Source organism: Acomys minous, assembly GCF_964271855.1.
Source record: "Acomys minous genome assembly, chromosome: 4".
Lineage (NCBI taxonomy): Eukaryota > Metazoa > Chordata > Mammalia > Rodentia > Muridae > Acomys > Acomys minous.
The window spans coordinates 13010791-13031556 of NC_140486.1; the positions used below are offsets into that span (position 1 = coordinate 13010791).

General features: G+C 49.9%; 1 protein-coding gene across 4 annotated transcripts in view; it reads left to right on the plus strand.

The window, feature by feature from the left end:
• Nucleotides 1-20766, plus strand: part of CTIF (cap binding complex dependent translation initiation factor) — a 258794-nt gene that overhangs the window by 80527 nt on the left and 157501 nt on the right. For all 4 annotated transcript variants that reach the window (XM_084780989.1, XM_084780992.1, XM_084780990.1 and 1 more), the window contains exons 4-6: nucleotides 7011-7084; nucleotides 8080-8184; nucleotides 13374-13449. In XM_084780989.1, coding sequence (XP_084637115.1) covers nucleotides 7011-7084; nucleotides 8080-8184; nucleotides 13374-13449 — 255 coding nt within the window. The remainder of the gene's footprint in view (nucleotides 1-7010; nucleotides 7085-8079; nucleotides 8185-13373; nucleotides 13450-20766) is intronic.

Here is a 20766-nt window from a genome sequence, read left to right on the forward strand (position 1 = left end):
GACACACCCTCTCATCAGACAGTCGACGGTTCCTGGAGCCCTGGGAAACCCGGGGGAGTGTGAGAAGCAATGCCAGGCTGTGGCTGATGATTTGTGTCCCCACCTTCTCTAGAATGCTGGGTGTGGTATAGGACACCCCATTATAAGAGGAAAAAAGAGCCTTGCCTGGAGGTGACACTGGAAACACTGATTTTAATTACCTCTTCTACACATAAGACAATGGCATAGGTCTGGGTTTCTGTGCCAACCTGCAAGCTGCTGCAACCATGACAGGCTCAAAGGCTGGCGGCTGGCAGCTGGGAGAACATCAAACAGTCCAGTCCCTCCAGCCCTGACAAAAGGTGGCCCAGCCTTCCTCATCTGGCTGACCTCCAGCAATGGCGGGATGTGGTTTGTTGACACGAAGTTTTCGGTGTGCTTGAGACCTTAGTAAAAGCACCTGGCCCTTGAAGGTGTGTCTGTGGATAAGGGAGAAGTCCTCTCCATCCGTGTTCATATGCCACCACTCTCTATGGAGTTGGTACTTACTGGGCAATGCTGTACACTTGGCCAACATACAGCAGCTGGAGCCTTCTGGGTCGTTGACTGCTTGTAGCGTGAAGAGTCAGGAACCTAAAGTGGATTCAAGATGTGTGTACCCGAAGTGGCCCCAACTGATGTGACCCAGGAACTACAGTCATCCCAAAGAGTAGCTTCCCATTTTGGTCTCTGGGAAGCATGTGAGAATTGACCCTCTCCTTTTGGAAAAAGGTAGAGTGCATGAGGAGATGGAAAGGAGAAAAAAAATGAAGGTGGGCGTTTGTGTTGGAGTGCTGGAGTGAGCAAGCACAGTTCTCATTGACGGCTCAGGAATACTAGCTAGAGGGGCTAAGCATGATGTCTGCTGGGCTGAGATGTTAGAACTGATGTCCAGTCTTGTCCTTGTTCGAGTACTGGTATACCCTGTTATTCTGTTGTTCTACACCGATGAAGCCAGTGCCTTGTGTCAGTCAGTACAGCCAAGATGGTCCCAAGCAGTCCCAGAACTTAGTAACTTCAAACAACCCACTGGAACCCAGCAGGATGGTTACGGTTGCCTTTTGCTGAGTTGGGATGTCACTATATTACTCGTGCTGGTCTAGAACTCTTCTTGCCTCGCCTCCTGAGGGCTGGGATTACTGGCTTGTGACACTATACATAGCTTAGTGGTTATCATTTTTACCCATCAACACATGGAGAAAAGAGCTCAGAGGATCTTGCATTGGTGGCTCATGCTGCCTTCCAGGTGCACCATCCACTTGGCTATGAGCTGTTGCCCAGTCTTTGAAAGCGAAGCACTCTCGTTCCTGCGGGATTCCCTTTGTCATTCCTCTGCTTGGATGTTTGGTTTCCCACCCATCGGCCTCTTGCCCTGGCAGAGGTGGCATCTCAGCAAGCTAGTGGGCAGGAAGATTGAAGTCAAATTCGGTCTCATGACACAAAAGTGTCCTAGTTTCCATAGGAAGCCATTTGTCATAGCAAGAACCAGAAGAGTCTAAGCAGTGACAAAGATCAGTGATTAATGCCAACCCTGAGATGCTAAGTCAACCTTCACCAAAATTAGACCTGTGCCCTGGAAAAGACCATTCAAAGAAAACGACGAGATGAGCCATAGGCAGGGAGAGAATGTGCAAAGCCCGTGTCTGACAAAGGAGTTCTAGAACATAGGAGGAACACTCAAAACTCATTAATTATCCCGTGAGAAAAACCACAAATGATCTGAAGAGACATTGCCACTGAGGAACTGCAGACAGGAACTGAGCACACCCAGGAGATCCGCCCCAGCACTAGCCCTCAGAGGAATGCAACCAGCCTGTGAGATGTCACCGGCGCTGTGCTCTCACAGCTTTGAGCTCTGGCGAGAACACAGTGGGTAGCACCTATAGAGCTGCTGAGGGATCCAAAACGCAGCCATTCCACAGGTTTGTCACTTTCGTTAAAAGAAAGAAAACACAACCTTTGAGAACCGCGTGGTCCAGCATGTGCACACTCCTGGGTTTTTAACCCCAGAAAAACGAATGCTTATGCTTACACAGGAACCTGCCCTCACGTTTAGAGCAGCTTTCCCTGAGTGGGAAACTGCGAGCACCCTGCGCTGGCTGGTCTCGTGTCAGCTTGACACAGCTAGAGTCACCTGAAAGGAGGGCGCCTCAAATGAGAAAATGCCTCCATAAGATCCGGCTGTAGGCCTTTTCTTAATTAGTGATTGGTAGGCAAAGGTCCCCCATTGTGCGTCATGCCATGCCTGGGCTGGTGGTCCTGAGTTCTGTGAGAAAACAGGCTGAGCAAGCCAGTGAGCAGCACCCTCCATTGCCTCTACTTCAGCTGCTGCCTCCAGGTTCCTGTCCTGACTTCCTTTGATAGGGAACTGTCATGGAAGTGTAACCTGAATGACCCATTTCCTCCCCAACTTGCTTTTGGTCATGATGTTTCATCACAACAATAGTGGCCCTAACTAAGACACAGCCAAACTGGTCTTCAGCGGGCGAGTAGTTAGGTGTGCTATGGTGCTCGCCAGTGGGAAGAGTGGCCTGTGGCTATGACAACACCCTGGGTGAATCTCAGATGATGCTGTGTGGGGAAAATCTAGTGCCCCAACAGCTGCATACCGCCCAGTTCCACTTCTGTAACATTATGGACATGAGGAGCAGGTAGTTACTGCTATTAAAGTAGAGGCCGGCTAGAAATGGGTGTGGCCAGAAAGGGGTGTGGCATAGAGGAAGCCTTGTAGTTAAAATGCCAAGTACCCCGCTTTATCAGTGTCAATATCTAGAAGGTGACACCAAGCTAAACTTTTACACATTTCCCCGTGGAGGGAAGCTGTAGTCTATTTGTATTATTTCTTTATTGTTGTTGTTATTATTATTATTTGTTCATATTACATCCTCGTTGCTATTCCCCTCTCTTGTATCTTCCCATTCCCACCCTCCCCCCTTCCACCCTAGACCTCAGATGGGGGTGCTTTGCCCCCATCATACGACCATAGCCTATCAAGTCTCATCCAGGTAGCCTGCCTCCCCTTCCTCCCGACCAAGGGGAAGTGATCAAATCGGGGGGAAATAGAGTTCATGTCAGAGGCAGTTCCTGATCCCCCCACAACCATGGAGAATGAACTCTCCTTTGGCTAGGGGATCTAGGTTCACTGCATGCATTGTCCTTGGTTGGTACAACAGTTTGTGCAGCCCCTGGGTCCAGATCTTGGTGCTCTCTTTGTTGGGTTCCTGAACCTTTGGGTCCTTCCACCCCCCCCACTCTTCCGTACCATTTGTTTGTATTATTTCTTACAAGTCCATGTCAACTTATATTTCTTACTAAATTAAACAGCTGTTTAAACACAGCTTAGCTCTTAAAGTCTAGAGTTCTGCTTCCCCAGAATCATCTGTGGCATTTCAGCATTGCTAGCCACTGGGGAAATGCAAACCAAGCCCACAATGAGGTATTTTATGCTCCTCTCAGAATGGCCAAGGCAAGCAGGTCTAAGGTCTTCCTCCCCCACCCCCCCACATTTCCATGCAAAATGCTTCAACAGATACGCTGGGTGAATCCAATAGGCACACCTCAAATTCTCTAGACTATATTACCGTCAACGTTTCCCGGTCACGGGAGAGTCCTGTGCCCTGTTCAGCCAGGTTCTGCCCAATTTCCAAATGCACAGCCCAGAGTTCTCATCACTCTGCATCCTCAATATGCATAAATGAAACTTGCCACATGCTGGGTAGTCAAAGAAAACTAGCATCGTGGCAGCTCACTGTCCTCACTCCCTTGATCTCCTGTACATGCCCCTCCATGCCTTGCAGCCCTAACAATATGCTGCATGTTGACATTTTCATAATTTGTTAATTCAGCATGTCATAGCATTTGCTAAGGAACCTTTTTGACTACCCAACTCCTAAAGCATCTTCAGACCGCAAAGGAATAAGGACTGTGCTTCCAAAGGTGTCCTGGACCACGCCAGCTGTGCTACACTTGAACTACAACACTGCCCTCCAGAGCTATTCTAATGCACACTGGCATCTGAAAGCCAGGTGACAGTCTCTCTAGAGCACCCGAGGGAGTTGTGCTGGGGAACATTTAGGAAGGCATCAGCTTTCACACTGAGGTGTGTGCTGCAGTTCTGGGCACATTGTCTAAAGGTCTGGGGCTACAGCTACTCAGGGAGCTGCAGAGTCACAGAAAATGTCGAGCTGGCCTCACCAGGAGGGAGGGTTGTATGAAGTAAGTGGTCCCCAGTGTTCGTCCAAGCCACACAACATCCATCCCTTCCTGTTACCTATGTGGTGATGGAGAAACGAGGGTTCCATATCAGGAGCCTAGAGAGTTGGACATGAGAGGTTGGGGAAGTGCTGAGATGAGCCTAACTCTGGGACACTTCCTATCTGTCCCCAGTGTGACAGTCACTTCTCTGTGCAAGTCCTGGGGTTGCATGAGGAGGGCAGCTGGCTCCCAGTAGGATGTTCCAGAAGTTGGGTAGCAGGTGGAGTCTGTCTGCAGCCTCTATCGGTTCACATGTCTCTGCTACAAGTATTAAAATGACTGAACAGATGAGATATGTTTATCTATGTATGAGTGTATAGTATGTATACATATGTTGTATGGTATGTATATGTGCAGTCTCTGCTATGTATGTCTGTGGTATGTATATGTATGGCATGTGTTATGTATGTGTATATATATGTATATATATGTAGTGTGTGTGATGTGTGGTGGGTAGTATATATACATGTATGGTGTGTGGTATGAATGTATATGTATATGTAGTATGTGTATGGTGTATGAGTATGTGTAGTGTGTGTATATATATATATATATATATGGAATGTATTTTGCATGCTAAATATATGTATGATGTGTGGCAGATAGATGTATGGCGTGTGCAGTATGTATATGTATGGTGTGCAATGTGAATATATGGTATATATAGTATGTATATGTATGGTATGTGTATATGTATAATATATGTGTGATATGTATATATATATATATATTGATATGTTGTTGTGTATATATGTCTTAATTGGAATTATTATTGTTGTGATGAAACACCATGACCAAAAGCAACTTGGGGAGGAAAGACTTTATTTGGCTTACACTTTTACATCCCAGTTCATAACTGAAAGAAATCAGGGCAGGAATTTAAACAGACAGGAACTGGGAGGCAGGAGCCGATGCAAAGGCCATGGAGGGTGCTTCTTCCTGCCTTCCTCCCCAGGACTTGCTCAGCCTGTTTTCTTATAGAACCCAGGACCACCAGCCCAGGGATGGCACCACCCACAATGGTCTAGGTCCTCTCCATCAGTCACTAATTAGGAAATTGCTCTACAGCTAGACCTCATGGAGGCATTGTTTCAATGGAGGTCCCTCCGCTCTGATGACTACAGCTTGTGTCCAGTTGACATAAAATTGGCCAGCACAATATAGATGATATATCTGTAGTATGTATACATTTGCTGTGTGTGATTTATATATGTATAGCCTCTGTGTGTGTCTGTGCACACGTGTGTATGTGTGTATGTGTGTGTGTGTGTGTGTGTGTGTGATGAATGTGGTATGTATGCATATACATGGGCCACATAATGAAGGTTCAGTCAGCAGCAGACTACATGTACCACACTGGGCCCATAAGATTGTAGTAAAAAAAAAAGAACCCTGTTACCTAGCAACATCATAGCTATCAGAGCCCAGGTCATGATGCATTGTAACTGAGAACAAGTCATCACACACCAGCTTTGCACAGGCTCCTCCCCCTCCTCTATGTTGTGTGAGTAGCTGTGCAAGTGAATATGGAACACGCTCCTTTCCAGGAGAGCTAAGTGGCTCTGAGTAATGGTCAGTCCTGGGATGGACCAGGCTTTATAAATAACCAATAGATTGGGTCCTACAGAAAGGATTGGAAAACAAAGGCTGGGACAGCACCAGATATGTAGGCAGGAGATCACAGGACACCTAAGGTCTAGTTCAGTAGATTTTTACAAACTGAATCCCTGGGCCAAATAGGACATTTGGTCAGTTTCTTCGGTGTCCCCTTCCATTTGAGTTCTGTAACCACAGCTTAGTTTGTCAGTCTAAAACTTTAAGTTACATCATTTAACAAGTACTCGTTTGTGTCTATATTTCTTTTCCCACATTGTCTGTGGGGTTTGTTTACACTTGGGTGTTGTTTTCCTGTGTTTATTCTCACTGCTGTGTCTCCAATCTGTGAACATAGCCGTTCTGTGTGGTCAGCTGTTGGCAGGCACGTGGGTGGCTCCCAGCCCAGCACTATTGTGACAAAGCTACTGTACTCTTATGCGCTCGTGTCTAGGGACATCTGTACACATTTCTGTCGGGAACACTAGTTTACACCTAGGGATGGGCTCCCGTGTCTGAGACCTGCATGATGGTTGGGGAACTGATGGAAAGGCATCAGAGTGAAGTTGGAGGGTTTGTTAGGGTAAACCAGCACCCAGAGGACAGTGACCAAGTCATAAAAAACGGCACTAACTAAAGCTTTTCTGTCTATGGGGTGAATCATGGAGAAAGCAGACTGCAGAGGGTGAACATAGGAAATCCAGCCTCTGGGGCAGCCTCGGTCTGTGGGGATCCTCAGGAGAAACCTGTCACCAGGCAGGCAGTGGCTGTCAATGCTCATACAGCCATACAGAGGGCCTGCTGGCTCCAGAGGCATCGGGAAGGGACCACAGGCTTTGGCAGCAGAGGTGCAGGCATATTGGGTCCTGACCATATAACCTCTGGAGACACCATCTTGGTGAGGGCCTGTGCATGGGAGGAGTCCGGCACTCTCCAACAGTGTCCAACAGGCCCTCCTGATGCTCCTGCCGGGGCACTCCCTTAGATAACTCACTCCAGCCTCCATCCGTGCAGGCGAGCCAGCCTTGGGTGTCAGAGGGTCCCTGCAGCCCTCTCAGGCTTGGACCGACAGTGGGCTTCTACCCAATTGTTTTCAGTGTCCTGGCCCAGAAAGTAATGCCAGCCCTTCACCTTGTCTTTTTCAGAATGGCAGCAAAGACAATACCCTGGACGTGCTGGGCACAGATATCTGGGCAGCCAACACCTTTGACTCCTTCAGGTAACTTTCTCCTCTATCTCTGATGTCCAGTGCTGGCCAGGGCCCCTTGCCACTTGGGGCAGACCCAGTACAGAAACAGAGATGAGGCTGTATGGGGGAGGAAGGCTGCTAGCAGAGGCTCCTCTGAGAAAGGAAGAGACAAAGGACAGAGGTCAAAAGGAAAGACAGGAAGACCGAAGAAGAGGGAGAGAGCAGAGACAGGACTGGTGAGGGTGGGAGCATGCAAAATGGGCACACGGCTATAATAGGAAGCTGAGGTGTAGCCCCCCCCCCACCATTTCCACCTGCCAGGCTACAGAAAAGGGGGACTGTGCTCTGTAGCTCAGTGGTGGAGCTACAAGGCATGCACAGGGTCCACTCTTTGGCAGCATACACCAAACGAAGACTGACTGGCCCAGATTTTAGAAAGCGCCTTGTGGTGTTTAGAATTGGCCAGGGCTCCTCAGGACAAAGGACACACCCCTGCTGTGGTACTTAGTTATCACTCCTGTTTGGTAGTGGCCTTGGGCCATAAAGGGCCAGTCTTTAGTCATCTCTGCTTCATCCCCTGAGCTGCCCAACTCTAGGCACACCGCAGGTACAGCCGTGCCAGGCTATTGACTCTATGGTGAGGCTCCCAGGATGGGAACCAGAGAGCTGCCCCAGGCCTCCCCAACTCTGCTCATGCTATCCTGAGCACCGTTTTGTGTTCTGGTGACAGATTTCTGTCCTTCTATGTCCATCCCTTCTTAAGTGCAGTTAGGAGACAAACCCCCTGCAGAGTGTGCATGCAGCCAGCCTGTGCTCACATTTGGGAAGCATGCATTTTCCAACAGTAGAGTTGAAGACAAGTGAAGGCCTGATACCTTAAGTTCCATTCCAAATGCGGTCCGAACAGGACCCTGCCCTCAGGTGTGGGTGCCCTCCCCTCCACACCGGCTGAGCCTCCTGCCTACCCGTGTTAAGAAGGCCCCTTGCCTGCTGCTTTACATTTGTCACCCTCTCTCGCCCTCTAGTGGTGCCACCTGGGACCTGCAGCCTGAAAAGCTTGACTTCACCCAGATCCATCGGAAGGTCCGCCACACACCCAAGCAGTCCTTGCCACACATCGACAGAGAGGGGTAAGGACTCCATGCGGGGCACAGGGGGCACTTGCAGGGAGAAGAGGTGTAGGGGACAGGGCTGTGTGCCACTGTACGGAGACGGGCAGGAAATGGAGTGAATCCATGTCCCCGGTGCTCTCCGTGCCTAGCCCCAGGACCTCAGGTTCATTGGCTTTTCTAGATAACCTCCCCATCTCCGCCCTCCCCACCAGCCCATGTACCGTCTCCTGAGTGGACACTGAGTGTCTCTTTTTCAAGTAGCTACTTCCGTGGATCACCAACTGGAGCATCCTGGAGGTTTCTTTGAACACCAGAAAAGAACCCACTGGAGTCTCAGATTCAGGAGGTGTGGGGTTCCTTTCCTCCCGCCTCTTCCCCCCACCCACCCAAGGCCATGTCCAACCTGTGAGCGGTGGACAGCTTAGGATAGCTATGAATGGAGGCTTGATTTAAAGCTGTAAACTTTAAAAACACTGTGAGGTGCATTGTGATTTTTTTTTTAAACTTGATTTCAAGGCTCTTGAGCTTCAGCTGTATTGATGACTTTGTCTTGCCGCAATAAAAGAAGACCGTAGCCAATGGAGGCTGGAGATATGCAGTCACACAAGCTCCCAGGGAGATGCTGACCTGCTTGCCAATGTGGGGCCCTGTATGGGGAACCAGGCTCAGGGTAGCCTTTATCCTGGCCTGTCTCACCCTTGTTGGCTCCAGGAACCAGTATTGCTTTCATTTTAAAAGGTAGTCTCAGGCCCTGAGCAGCCCTCCAGACACACATGTGGTACCAGCCAGACATAGGTGTGAGACAAAAAGCTATTACTTCTTCTTAGTGTTTTGTTTTGTTTTGCTTTGTTTTGTGACAGGGTTTCTCTGTGTAGCCTTGGCTGTCCTGGACTTGCTTTGTAGACCAGGCTGGCCTCAAACTCACAGAGATCTGCCTGCCCCTACCTCCCTAAGTGCTGGGATTACAGGTATGTGCCACCATGCCCAGCTTCTTTTCGGTTTTTTAAAAGTAAATTTTATGCCAGGCGTGGTACCACACACCTTTAATCCCAGCACTCTGGGATGTAGAGGCAGGTGGATCTTTGTGAGTTCAAGGCCACAGTCATTGTACCTGTCATCTTGTCACCCCAGTGCAGTACTGTCACTCCTAGTCATATGCCCTCATGTCCAGCCCTCCCCCAGACAACCACCAATCTGCTCTCTGGGTTTTTTCCTGGGTGTTGTAGAAATGGAATCATTTGTGTCCATTTCTGTCTGTCGTGTTCTCTCTCAACGTTTTCAAGGTTGTCACAAGCATCAGTGGTCCATTCCTTTTTGTAGCTGAGTAGTAATCCGTGGTACCAGCCGCTCCACCATTTGCCTGCTCATTTATCCACTGATATCCACTTTTATAAAAGAAAAGTGCTGCTTAGGCACACCATTCGTGTGCACAGATCTGTATAAGTCCCTGCTTGTGGAATTGCTCGGTCATATGGAAACTCCGTGTAACTGCAAAGTGGACCCAAGCTGAATATTTCACATTGTACACTTGCACGACAGAAGAGGGCACCAGATCTCATCATAGATGGTTGTGAGGCACCAAGTGGTTGCTGGGAATTGAACTCAGGACCTTTGGAAGAGCAGCCAGTGCTCTTAACCTCTGAGCCATCTCTCCAGCAACCTATATTTTATATTGTCACTAGCAGTATAAAAGAGTCCTGGTTTTTCCCATCCTCAACCTCACTGCTTTGGGGCTCTCTTTGTTTGTTTGTTTGTTTTTGTTTTTGTTTTTGTTTTGTTTTGTTTTGTTTGAGACAGAGTTTCTCTTTGTAGCCTTGACTGTCCTGGACTCGCTTTGTAGACCAGGCTGGCCTCGACCTCACAGAGATCATTTTTATTGTCATGATTTTATTTGCTTTTCCTCCAATTCTTGCTACTCACTCCTTTCTCCCTGCTACCACAACCCTAAGCATAACTGACACTATGGGACAGGTCGCTGTATGCCGTGTGTCCTTCCGCAGCCTCTCTGTCCCTTCCCACTCACAGAAGCCCATTCTTCTTGGTGGCACAGGAAGTACCGGGTGCGAACCTGGGCGAAGTGGCAAGAGGCGGCAAGAGGAATGGGGTTCAGAAAGGGTTAAATAAAACACCCACAAAATGAGGTGAAATGGGGTACTCTGGACAGGCAAGCACTCTCAGGAGTACCTCAGAGGAATTTCCTGGGTAGCTCCAGTCCCTCCTGAGTGTGTCCCCGAGGAGCATGGCTGGTGATACCAGTAGAGAGACTGAGACTGGGGGAATCTAGGTGACAGTGGCACTTTAGACTGTGAGTGGAGCATGTGTGCATCAGCTTCACTCAGTGAGATGAGCAGCCTTGTCACAAGCAGGTTGTTTGGAGGCGGTGATTAATGGCTGCGCACAGGACACTGTTCTCTATAAAGGCAGAGGGCCAAGCCACCTCCAGTCACCAACTGCAGATCCTACATCCCTTGGCCAACCTCACCCACCCATCAGAAGCTGCCTCAACATTCTAGGGGTGAACACCCAGGCTCTAGGCTCATCCCCCCCACCTCAGGATTTATGAGCTGTGTCCATGGCCACCTTGTGGCTGAGACAGGAACTCTGTCCCCCTTAGCCTTGCCATGTGAAGGATGGACTCCACGTGTCCAGTCACTGCAGTCTCCCTCAGAAGCAGGTTGCCAAGGCTTCCCACAGCCCGTGTTTCCATGGAGGGACAGAATGGGAGCGGGCTGTTTCCTTGGCAACACCACTGGCAGCAGTGACTCAGCTGGTCTGCAGCCACCATCTGCCTGCCACACCTGCAGCTCTGTAGGAAGTTTCACCCTGGCCAGGCAGGCTAGCGGTCAGAACTGGCCCCTGTGCACTACCCACTGCTGGCCTCAGACTGCTAAAGTGAAAGGACAAAGGCCGGGCCCATACTTGCTTGGTGGAATCTGCCATGGTCTCCAAGCCCAACTCCATCTGGAGCGTTCAGTTCCCAGGCATGTTTGGCCCACGTGAGATCTTGGAGAGTGGTGTCAGCTATTCTAGTGGGGCCAGCTCCCCAGTGCCTTCTTCATAACATCAATAGCCTGTGCATTGCACACAGTTGGTGCTTTCATAGGCCAGTGGCACACAGTTGGACCTTCCATAGGCCAGTGGCACACAGTTGGACCTTCCATAGGCCAGTGGCACACGGTTGGTGCTTTCATAGGCCAGTGGCACACAGTTGGACCTTCCATAGGCCAGTGGCACACAGTTGGTGCTTTCATAGGCCAGTGGCACACAGTTAGACCTTCCATAGGCCAGTGGCACACAGTTGGTGCTTTCACAGGCCAGTGGCACACAGTTAGTGCTTTCGTAGGCCAGTGGCACACAGTTGGTGCTTTCATAGGCCAGTGTCACACAGTTGGTGCTTTCATAGGCCAGTGGCACACAGTTGGTGCTTTCATAGGCCAGTGGCACACAGTTGGTGCTTTCACAGGCCTGTGGCACATAGTTGGTGCTTTCACAGGCCAGCCCATCACTATCAGGCAGATTGATTAGATGGTTACATGGTCCAGCTGGGCCTTTCTCTGCCTCCCCAAAGTGGCCCAGCACTTCACAGTGGCTGTGGTAGCAGTGCCTGCCCTTTCTTTTCTCACCTTACACCTGTCACACCCTCCTCATGCCCTGTCTGTTCCAACTTCACCTGCCTGAGCCTGGACCACCCCAGGCACTCCTCTAGCATGCCCCCACACCAACACATCCCTCGCTCTCCTGCAAAATGAAGCTTGCAGCGTAACTGATGTGAGCTCCTGGCTTTACTGTGCCTTCCACTCGGTGTCCTGAAACTTTCTTTGCCATCCTGTCAGACCGCTCTCCTTCCAGCCCTCTGCCCATCAGCTCTGCACCCTCTGGGTTCCCGCAGCACTCCCTTCTGCCCTCAGTGGGACACTAGCCACAGTTCCATTGTGCTGTCCCCCACCTGTTCCCCTGCTCATTGAACCTAGCATAGACATGCCTGGTGAAGAGTAGACGAGTCTAGTGGAAGCCAAGTTCAGAGCCTTTGCTAGTTTAGCCTGACAGAGACTGCTCCCCTACACACACACACACACACACACACACACACACACACACACACACACACACACACACACACACTCCACCACCACCACCACCACCCGAGTTCCAGGACTGGCCCCCACCCCTCCCACCTTTTGGGACACTTGTCTTATGCTGCCCTCTAGTGGAGCTCGGGCTCACTGCCATAGGAGGAGAGTTTTTCAGTTGACTCTTACCCAAAACTCTAAGGTGTCTGTTTGGAACCACATCTGGTTTGTCTTCCTTGACAGGAAACCAGAAGCTGTGCTAGGCAAACATTTAAACAAATGAGAAAATTATTCTGGCATTTGGGGCATATTAGCTCTGAAGCTGGAGGGGGTTGCCCACTGGGAGATTCAGAAATGAGAAAGGTGCCTGCGCCTCTGGATCTAGGCTCTGATTGGTCTCCTCCTGCCTGCCTGCCTGCCTGCCTGCCTGCCTGCCTGCCTGCGCAATGACTGCAGCAGTGGAGGCACACGTACCTTGCGCCTTATGTTGTATCATCTTAATCCACTGACCGGTGGGGTATGACGTGAGGCACTGTTATTATCCCAAATGAAGAAACGGAGGTATAAGAAAGCTACTTACAGGTATAAGAAAGAGATGTGCAGAATCCCCTGGGAAGGATACAACTGGAGTTCAGACTCTTTTAGTCTGGTGCTAGAAGCTGCACCTTCAAATGTGCAAAAGAGTTAGAGCTTTGGGCAGCGAAGTGCACCAGCATCTCTGCTCTGCAGCCGCATCCATCCACAGGCAGAGGCCCTGAGTACAGAACACACAATATATCTGAGTGGCTGGTTTTACAGACATGAAGACAAACAAGGGGAAGGAAGGAAGCTACACTGGGTTTCTGACAGCCCCTGCCTGCCTCTGTGACCCTGAGACAGTTGCTTGGACTCTCTGTTCGCTGATTTTTTTTTCCTTTGGTACAAAATGAATTGGCATTTTCAGAAATTCATTAGATAGGAGCTGTGCTGAGAAGGCAGGTACCAATGGGTTTATCTGTCAGAATCCACCGCTGGGGCCCTCTCCTTGGTTGGGATTTGTGGGGGATAGCAGGGCCATGCCTCTTGAGCTGCCCTTCTTGCTGTAGCCAGAACTTGACAAGCCATCCATCTGATACCTTTCCATCTTTTGCGGCCTAGGTGTGGAAAGGGGAGGCTGGAAGATGGAGATGGCATCAACCTGAATGACATTGAGAAGGTCCTCCCGACCTGGCAGGTATGTCCTCAGTCGCCGTCTCTGCCTGGACACTCCTGCCGGTTCCTCGCTCCAGCCAGCTGGGTAGGGTGGGGACTCACCATAGGCCAGCTGTCTCAATGACAGTGTTTGTGGCAGCCCATCTTGGTGTCACCATAAGGTCAAGCAAGCCTCTGTCCCCTGAGTGAAGGGGACCTGTGCTGGAAGTTTGTTTCTCGACCCAACACCACAGCAGGTGAGCGTTCGGCAGATCTACAGAATGTCTGAGATGGCTTTTGAAAAATGAGCTTGTCCTGCTGGCCTCTGGTACCCGCTGTGCTTGCTGACTTTGTCCTTGATTGGGGTCCTTTCCCGGAGTGGGTCCCGGCTCCAAGACAATGAGGACTCACTTTACAGAGCTGAGTGAACGCGTGTCTAGAGATGGCAGTTATGTGCGACTTCAGAGGAAATGGTGGGGCTCTGGCTGTTCCAGAGGTGTCGGTTAGAGCCACAGAGAATGGTGGCCTGCCCTTTGCCGTGTCACCTACTCGTCTCTCTCCTCGATCTCTCTGCCGTTTTACCTCCATTCATCACTTTCCTATCTCTGTCCTGGTTTATTTTTGTTTTTTGTTTTGCTTTGTTTTGTTTTGGGTTTCGGTCCTTTCTCCTCCCTGTCCTGCCTTGATCCTGTCACTGAGAGAGGCAGAGGGTCTCCAGCAGACCCCAGCACTTCAGTGAAGGTAGGCTGGCAGGGACTCTCTCTCCCCCCCCCCCCCTCTCTCTCTCTCTCTCTCTCTCTCTCTCACTTTACTGAGTTTCTTAAATCTGTCATATTTCGAAATGTGTCCCTGTGTGTCCATATGCGCATGTACACACAGGTGTGGACAAAAAGGCTTTCCCTCAGCTGCTCTCTACTTTATCCTTTGAGACCATCCTAGTTTGCTCTCTGTTGCTGTGATAAACTCCACAGCCAAAAGCAACTTGAGGAGGAAAGAGTTTATTTCAGCTTACAGCTCACGGTCCATTATGAAGGAAGGTAGAGCAGGAACCTAAAAGCTGAAGCTGATGCAGAGGCCATGGAGGGGTGCTGCTGACTGGCTTGCTCCCCATGGCTTGCTCAGCCTGCTTTCTTACAGAACCCAGGACCGCCAGCCCAGGGGATGGCACCGCCCACTGTGGGCTGGGCCTTCCCACATCAGCCATCAGTTAAGAAAATGCCCTAGAGGTGTGCTTACAGGACAGTCTGATGGAGAAAACTCCTTCATTGAGGTTCCCTTTTCCCAGATGTCCTGAGCTTTTTTCAAATAGATAAAAACAAAACAAAATAAACAAACCAGCATATAGACCAGCCTGGAGCTTGACAGCTTAGCTAACCTGGCTGGCCAGAGAGCCCCAGGGGTCCTCCTGTCGCTACCTCCCCTAAGGCTATGCCCATGCACACCTACGCCCAGCTTGAACATAGACACTGGGGATTGAAATCCAACCAGCTACCTCCCCAGCCCACATGTTTGGAAGCTTTTTGGTGTGCATCCTCCTCGTCCCAAGTCTGTGCTTTCAAATGAATGTAGGCCCCACTTCTCTTTATGCGCGGCTTGGCAAAAATCTGCTTTTTTTTTTTAAGGTCTCCGCCCCCCCCCCTTAATTTGGGATAATTTCTGTTGTTACATTTTGAAGCTCACTCATCTTTTCTTGTAGTGTCCAAGCGGCTGCCAGTGCCCTCTGGTGTTTCTCATGTTTAGAAGTTACCATGGATCTGTCGTTTCTGCCTTCCATCTCTCATGTGTTTTAGTGTGAGACTTAACTTCCGGCCGATGCTTGACACTCTGTTCTCTTGGGTGTTGATTTTTGGGATATGGCTTGATGGTTTTTCCATCATCGTGTTAGGATTTTATAGGCTATAACACAATACTAAACCCTCAAATCTCAGTGACCACACAGACACTCTTCTGATATTGTGCTGGGGGATCCAAATGTCCCCAAGTTACTTCCTTGGGGATTCAGGGGTCCAGTTGGATTCTGTTTATAGTCCTACCATGACTCCCCAGAGCATCTAGGTGGCTCTGGCAGAAATAATGAGTAAGGGGTTCATGTCCTGGGTCTTAAATGTTTGGTCCCAGAAATATCACTTCCACTCCCATCTAGTGGACAGTTAGTCACGTGACTACACTCAACCATAGAGCAGTGGTCTGGGAGGGAGCAGGCAGCTGCTCAGTGTCCTCCACCATTGTCCTCTTTCCTTCCCCCCCCCCCCCTCAGCTAGCCTTCGTAGGCAGGTACTTTGCTCTGGCCTTTTAGAGTGAATGGCATTTGTTCCTCAGGAAGGGCATAGTCCCTTTAAGGAAATGACATGAGTAACAGACGGAATGCCGCATCATTAGAGCTGTAAATGCCGAGCAGATGCTGGCATCTTGCCCAGGTCACAGTCCCTTAGGGCAAAGTCTGTGTCCTCTCCCTATAGGCGCCACCTTCCTCCCCCTGCTGCTACAGTTTCCAAAGCCTTGGGGTTCCAGCTCAGAGCAAAGGACCCCAGTGGCTCCAGGCTTAATGCTCTTGGTAGTTCTCCTAGGAGCACTAGGGTTGGCCGTGTGGGAGTCAGGTTGTTGGGGACCCAGGATGGGAGTGAGGGGTTGCCTAGTTAGAGGTCAGATGTGACACAGGTTCCTGACCCAACCCCGTACCTGACTGTTGTTGGCAAGCCTACCTGGGTATATTTTTACACTGAGTAGTGAATCCTAGTGGTAATCCATTTTAGTGCAAACAGTGGGGATCCCCATTGCTGGAGCTATTGGGCCTTTGGGCCTAAGCCCTCGGAGCTACCCATGATCTTGGGGTAGCAGGGTAAGTAGGTGTCCATGCCCAAAGATCACTCCTGCATCTCTAGGAAGCCCAGCCACAAGAATGGCTCTTTGTCCACAAGTAGCCTTTAGTAAGATCCAATGTAGGTGAAGTTTAGCTTTTCCCATCCCCCCAACCCTATATACATGTGTGTACAGGTCCATTGGAGGCCGGATGACGACCTCAGGTGTCATTCCTTCTGTCTCCTTTGAGACATCTCTCATAGGCCTGGAGCTCACCAGTTAGACTAGACTAGCAAGTCCCACCCAGGAATTCTCCTGTCTCTACCTCTTCAACCCCAGGATTGCATGGCTCCTGGGACTCGACCTCAACTGAGTCATTTCAGCTGGCGATGTCAGAGTCACCAAGGTCCATCTCCCTGTGGCAGCCATAAAGGAGGAGGAGGAGCAGGAGACTGGGCTGGGTGAAGGCCTGCAGCAGGCTTTACAGCACCACTAGCGCTTGCTGCTGTGTGACGTGTTGAGTCTGGCATTGCTCTCTCTAGGAGCTCTGGTGGAGTTAGGCAGCAGGAGGCAACGTGGACACTGGGTTCAGTCATTCTGGTTGGTGGAGCCATAAGGCCGGGAAGAGCCTGAGACCCATACAGCTAGGCTTACCCTGGGGTCCTGAGGGACCTCTCTGTGTCACCACAGCACAGCTTTATGAACTACATATGAGTGCATGCATGATGGCCTGCCTGCCATGTTCCATTCCCATCGCCATGCATGGCTGCATGCTGCCACTAGAGGGTGTCAGTGGACCACTCTGCCAGCTCCATGTCTGGAAGAGCGCGAAGGTCCCCAGCAGTCACGGTGTCTGTACAGTCACTTCTCATCAATTCCCAGTGAGCAGATTGTCCCCAAATGGCCCTACTTAGAGTTCGGAGTAGAGTAAAGAAGTAAAAAGCACACCTCTTAAACCCAAACATCATCTGCTATGCTAAGGTCTCCAGGGACCCTCAGAACATGTGGCTGTTACCCCCTGAAGGACAGTCACACACACAAGAGGACTGCCTTCTCAGGGGATGCAACACTGGTGTGAGTTTGGGGAATTGGAAAGCGTTGGTTTCTGCTCTTGGAAGGGCAAAAACTGGTAGGCCACACAAGAAGAGAGAGAGTTCTGGGGTCTATAATCTGAGCCACCCAAACTGGCCAAGTTCAAATTCAGGCAAATGAGTGAGGCCTGCTCCCCTTGCACACTCCTGGCCTCACCTCCCGCCTATCCCTGAAGAAAGCCCCAGCTGGGCTTTTTCACCACCAGGCATGGTGGCTGTAGGAGGTACTCGCCCTTACTTGTTTAAGTCTCGGCCGCATCCCATACCACCTCGGCCTGCTTAGCAACTAGCATAGAGCGATGCCGAGCTGACATCCTGTCCTCTGCTCTCCAGGCAGCCTCCTTGTGGGCACAGACAGGATCCTCACAGTCCTGATGGAATGCTCCCCGTCACCCTACACACAGGTGCTCGCTTCTCTGGTGCTTTTGTGTCTTCTGAAAAACCCCAATACAAAGGCATTGCTAGTTGATGCATCTGATGTCTTGCCCAAATTTTTTGTATACAGACATTGTTTTTGCCTGGGGTTTTTTGTTTGTTTGTTTTTGAGAAAGGTCTTACTGTGTAGACCAAGCTGACTTAAAACTTAACCAGTCTCCTTCTGCCTCCAGAATGCTGGGATTATAATCATGTGCCACCATGCCCAGCTAGGGACATGTTTTGATCCTTTTCCTTGGATTCTTCAATAGGCAAGTGGTTTGCCATCTGGGATTTGTTTGGCAATAGAAATAACAGCACACCTTACTTCTCCACTATACGTCTCTGTTAGGAAATTTGTAAACTAAATTCCCTGCCTGTCAATAATTATTAGTTGGCTTGGACCTCCAGTGACTAAGTACGGTTAGGGAAAGCGGGCCAGGCTGTTACTGAACGTTCTGCATAGCTAAGTCAAATGGAATGGCTTGCCTCATAAGTATGCCCAAAACACTCCCTATGGAGGATCCCATGAGGCCCAAGGGATAGTAAATAGCCTTTTGACCTCAGAAGAACATGTCTAAAGCATTTTTTTTTTCACATAAAACCCAGAGAGGTCAGGAGACTCAGAAGAGAACGGTAATTATGGTTACACACTTAGATATTTTCCCCCATCACAGTTCCTAGGAACCTTAGAGACAAAGGTGCTTTCAAAATGAAAACCAGCCTCCCATGAAATGATAACCAAGAATTCCCCCCATCCCCCCCACCACATCTCTTACTTGGTGGAGTAAAAAAATGGTGGTGGGGCAGGAGATGCGTCCTTCCTCCAGCAGGTGGCACTGTTGCTGTGATAACAGTATGCAGGGGGAGGGGGGGCAGAGGGGGGCAGGGGCCCTCTGCCCCACATTGAGTTGGCATTGCAGCAGGAATGGCTGTAGCCAAGTCTTCAGCCCTCCAGATGGGAAGCGGTGACTATCAGTCCCTGGGGCTGTGTTGTCTCTCTTGCCAAGTCTTCCAGAAACTTCCGGGATCTGTGAACCCATAGGCATAGGATTAGTAAAACATCCCAAGATGCCCTGGCACAAAAGTCACGTGAACACCAAGCTCCATTCACCCCGGGCCCTGCCCTCCACCCTTAAGTGCCTGCTTCCAGTCACCTTGCAGTCCTACGGAAGGGATGCTCTGACTTCTCCATTCAGTGCACAAGAACTAATTGGACACCTTGGATGCAGGGCCAGGCCCCTTCCCTGTAGATGATACACCGCATTCTCTAGTGTCCCCTCAATGAGTGTCACACACACCAATGGGTGTGACCCAGTGACTAACACTAGCACACACTATGTGCTTTCGTGAACACACTTGCCTCTTTAATTTTTTTTTTAATTTATTGACTTTAATATTTTTTTCATACAATATATTTTGAACAATTCCTCCTAGGTCTTCCCCCACTCCCCTCCCTACTCAACTTCATATCCTTTCTCTTTCTCAAAAGAAAAAGGAAAGAAAAGGGGGTAGGGGGCAGAGGTTCACCAAAAACAAATAAATAAATAAAACATGGAGTCTGTTTTGTGTTGGCCAGTTCCTCCTGTGCAGAAGGCCTGCCCTTGAGTGTGGTTGGTTGATGTCCCCAGTGACACTCTGGTGGAGAAAACGGATTTTTCCTTTCCCAGCAGGCATCAGTAGGTAAAAAGCCTTCTTGGTTACGGGGTGGGACTTTGTGTCAGCTTCCTCTTCTGTGTGCATGCGGGGATTTTTGTCTGGTTTGAACCCATGCAGCTCTTGTGCATTCTGCTGTGGCCTCTGTGAGTTCACATGAGCATCAGCCCTGTTGTATCCGGGAGACACTGTTCTCTTGCAGTCCCCCCTCCGCCTCTGGCTCTTACGGTCTCTCCACCTCCTCTTCTGCATAGATCCCTGAGCCTTGAGGAGAAGGATTTGATGGAGGCATCCTATTTAGGGTCGAGAACACACTTCTTACCGAGTTCATTTTGCAGCTGTCTCCTGGTCAGGTGTCACCCTCTGCATAAGGCCTTTTGGAACGCTATGTGTTATCCCTGCACTCCGTGATCCTCTGGCTTTATTCTTCCCCTTGGTGGCCATCACGTACATGCTAGACTGCCTGGACACGTCTCATCTCCCAGTAGTTGTGAGCTGCACCTGGACGCATGCAGGGGCTCCCGGGTGGATGAGTAAATACGCAGGGGATCGCTCTTGCCCCGAGGGTCTCATACTCACTCTGCACTTTGGTCCAGAGCATTTGTCTCCATCTCATAGGCTGCTGTGAATAGAGCCTGCATGTTCTGCCCCCAAATTCTCATAACCGCCTAGTGACAGGCTCATTCCGTTATCATTTGATGGCTTGGAGAGCTGGCACCAGTTACCTTGAGCTGAACCCACAGCTGACAAAGGGAAGCCAGAATTAGACTTTGGACAGCCTTTGTGAATGGTGAGGACAAGGCAGCAGTTCTGCAAACCTGTTTTGTTGTTGTTGTTTTGGTTTTGGTTTTTTTGATTTGGCTCTAGGCAGCAAGGATGTGCGAGTTAGAAGTGAATGGCGCTATCTTTTCTCTCTACTTCTGAAGGTTATCAGAATGAAAAGGGGTGAGGAAATAGGAGGAAAATCTGTAATGACAGGTTGTTTTGTTTTGTTTGTTTTTTGCTTGTTTGGGTTTTGGTTTGGTTTTGTTGTTGTTGTTGTTGTTGTTGTTTTGTTTGGGGGTTTTTTGGTTTTGTTTTGTTTTGTTTTGAGACAGGGTTTCTCTGTGTAACAGAGCCCTGGCTGTCTCGGACTCTCTGTAGACCAGGCTGGGCTCAAACTCACAGAGATCTGCCCGTCTCTGCCTCCCAAGTGCTGGGATTAAAGGCGTGAGCCACCACCACCCAGTCCCTACCGACAGTTTTGAGGAAGGGTAACATGTGTGTGTTACTTTTTAAAAAATCAGACAGGTTTGCAGTGTTCCCCTTTCCTGCTGACTGAAGACAAGTGCCTACCTAGGAGAGAGCCTGTCACCTCTGCATCCATCCCTTTCCCCCAGACTTCCCTCCCTTAGGACAAA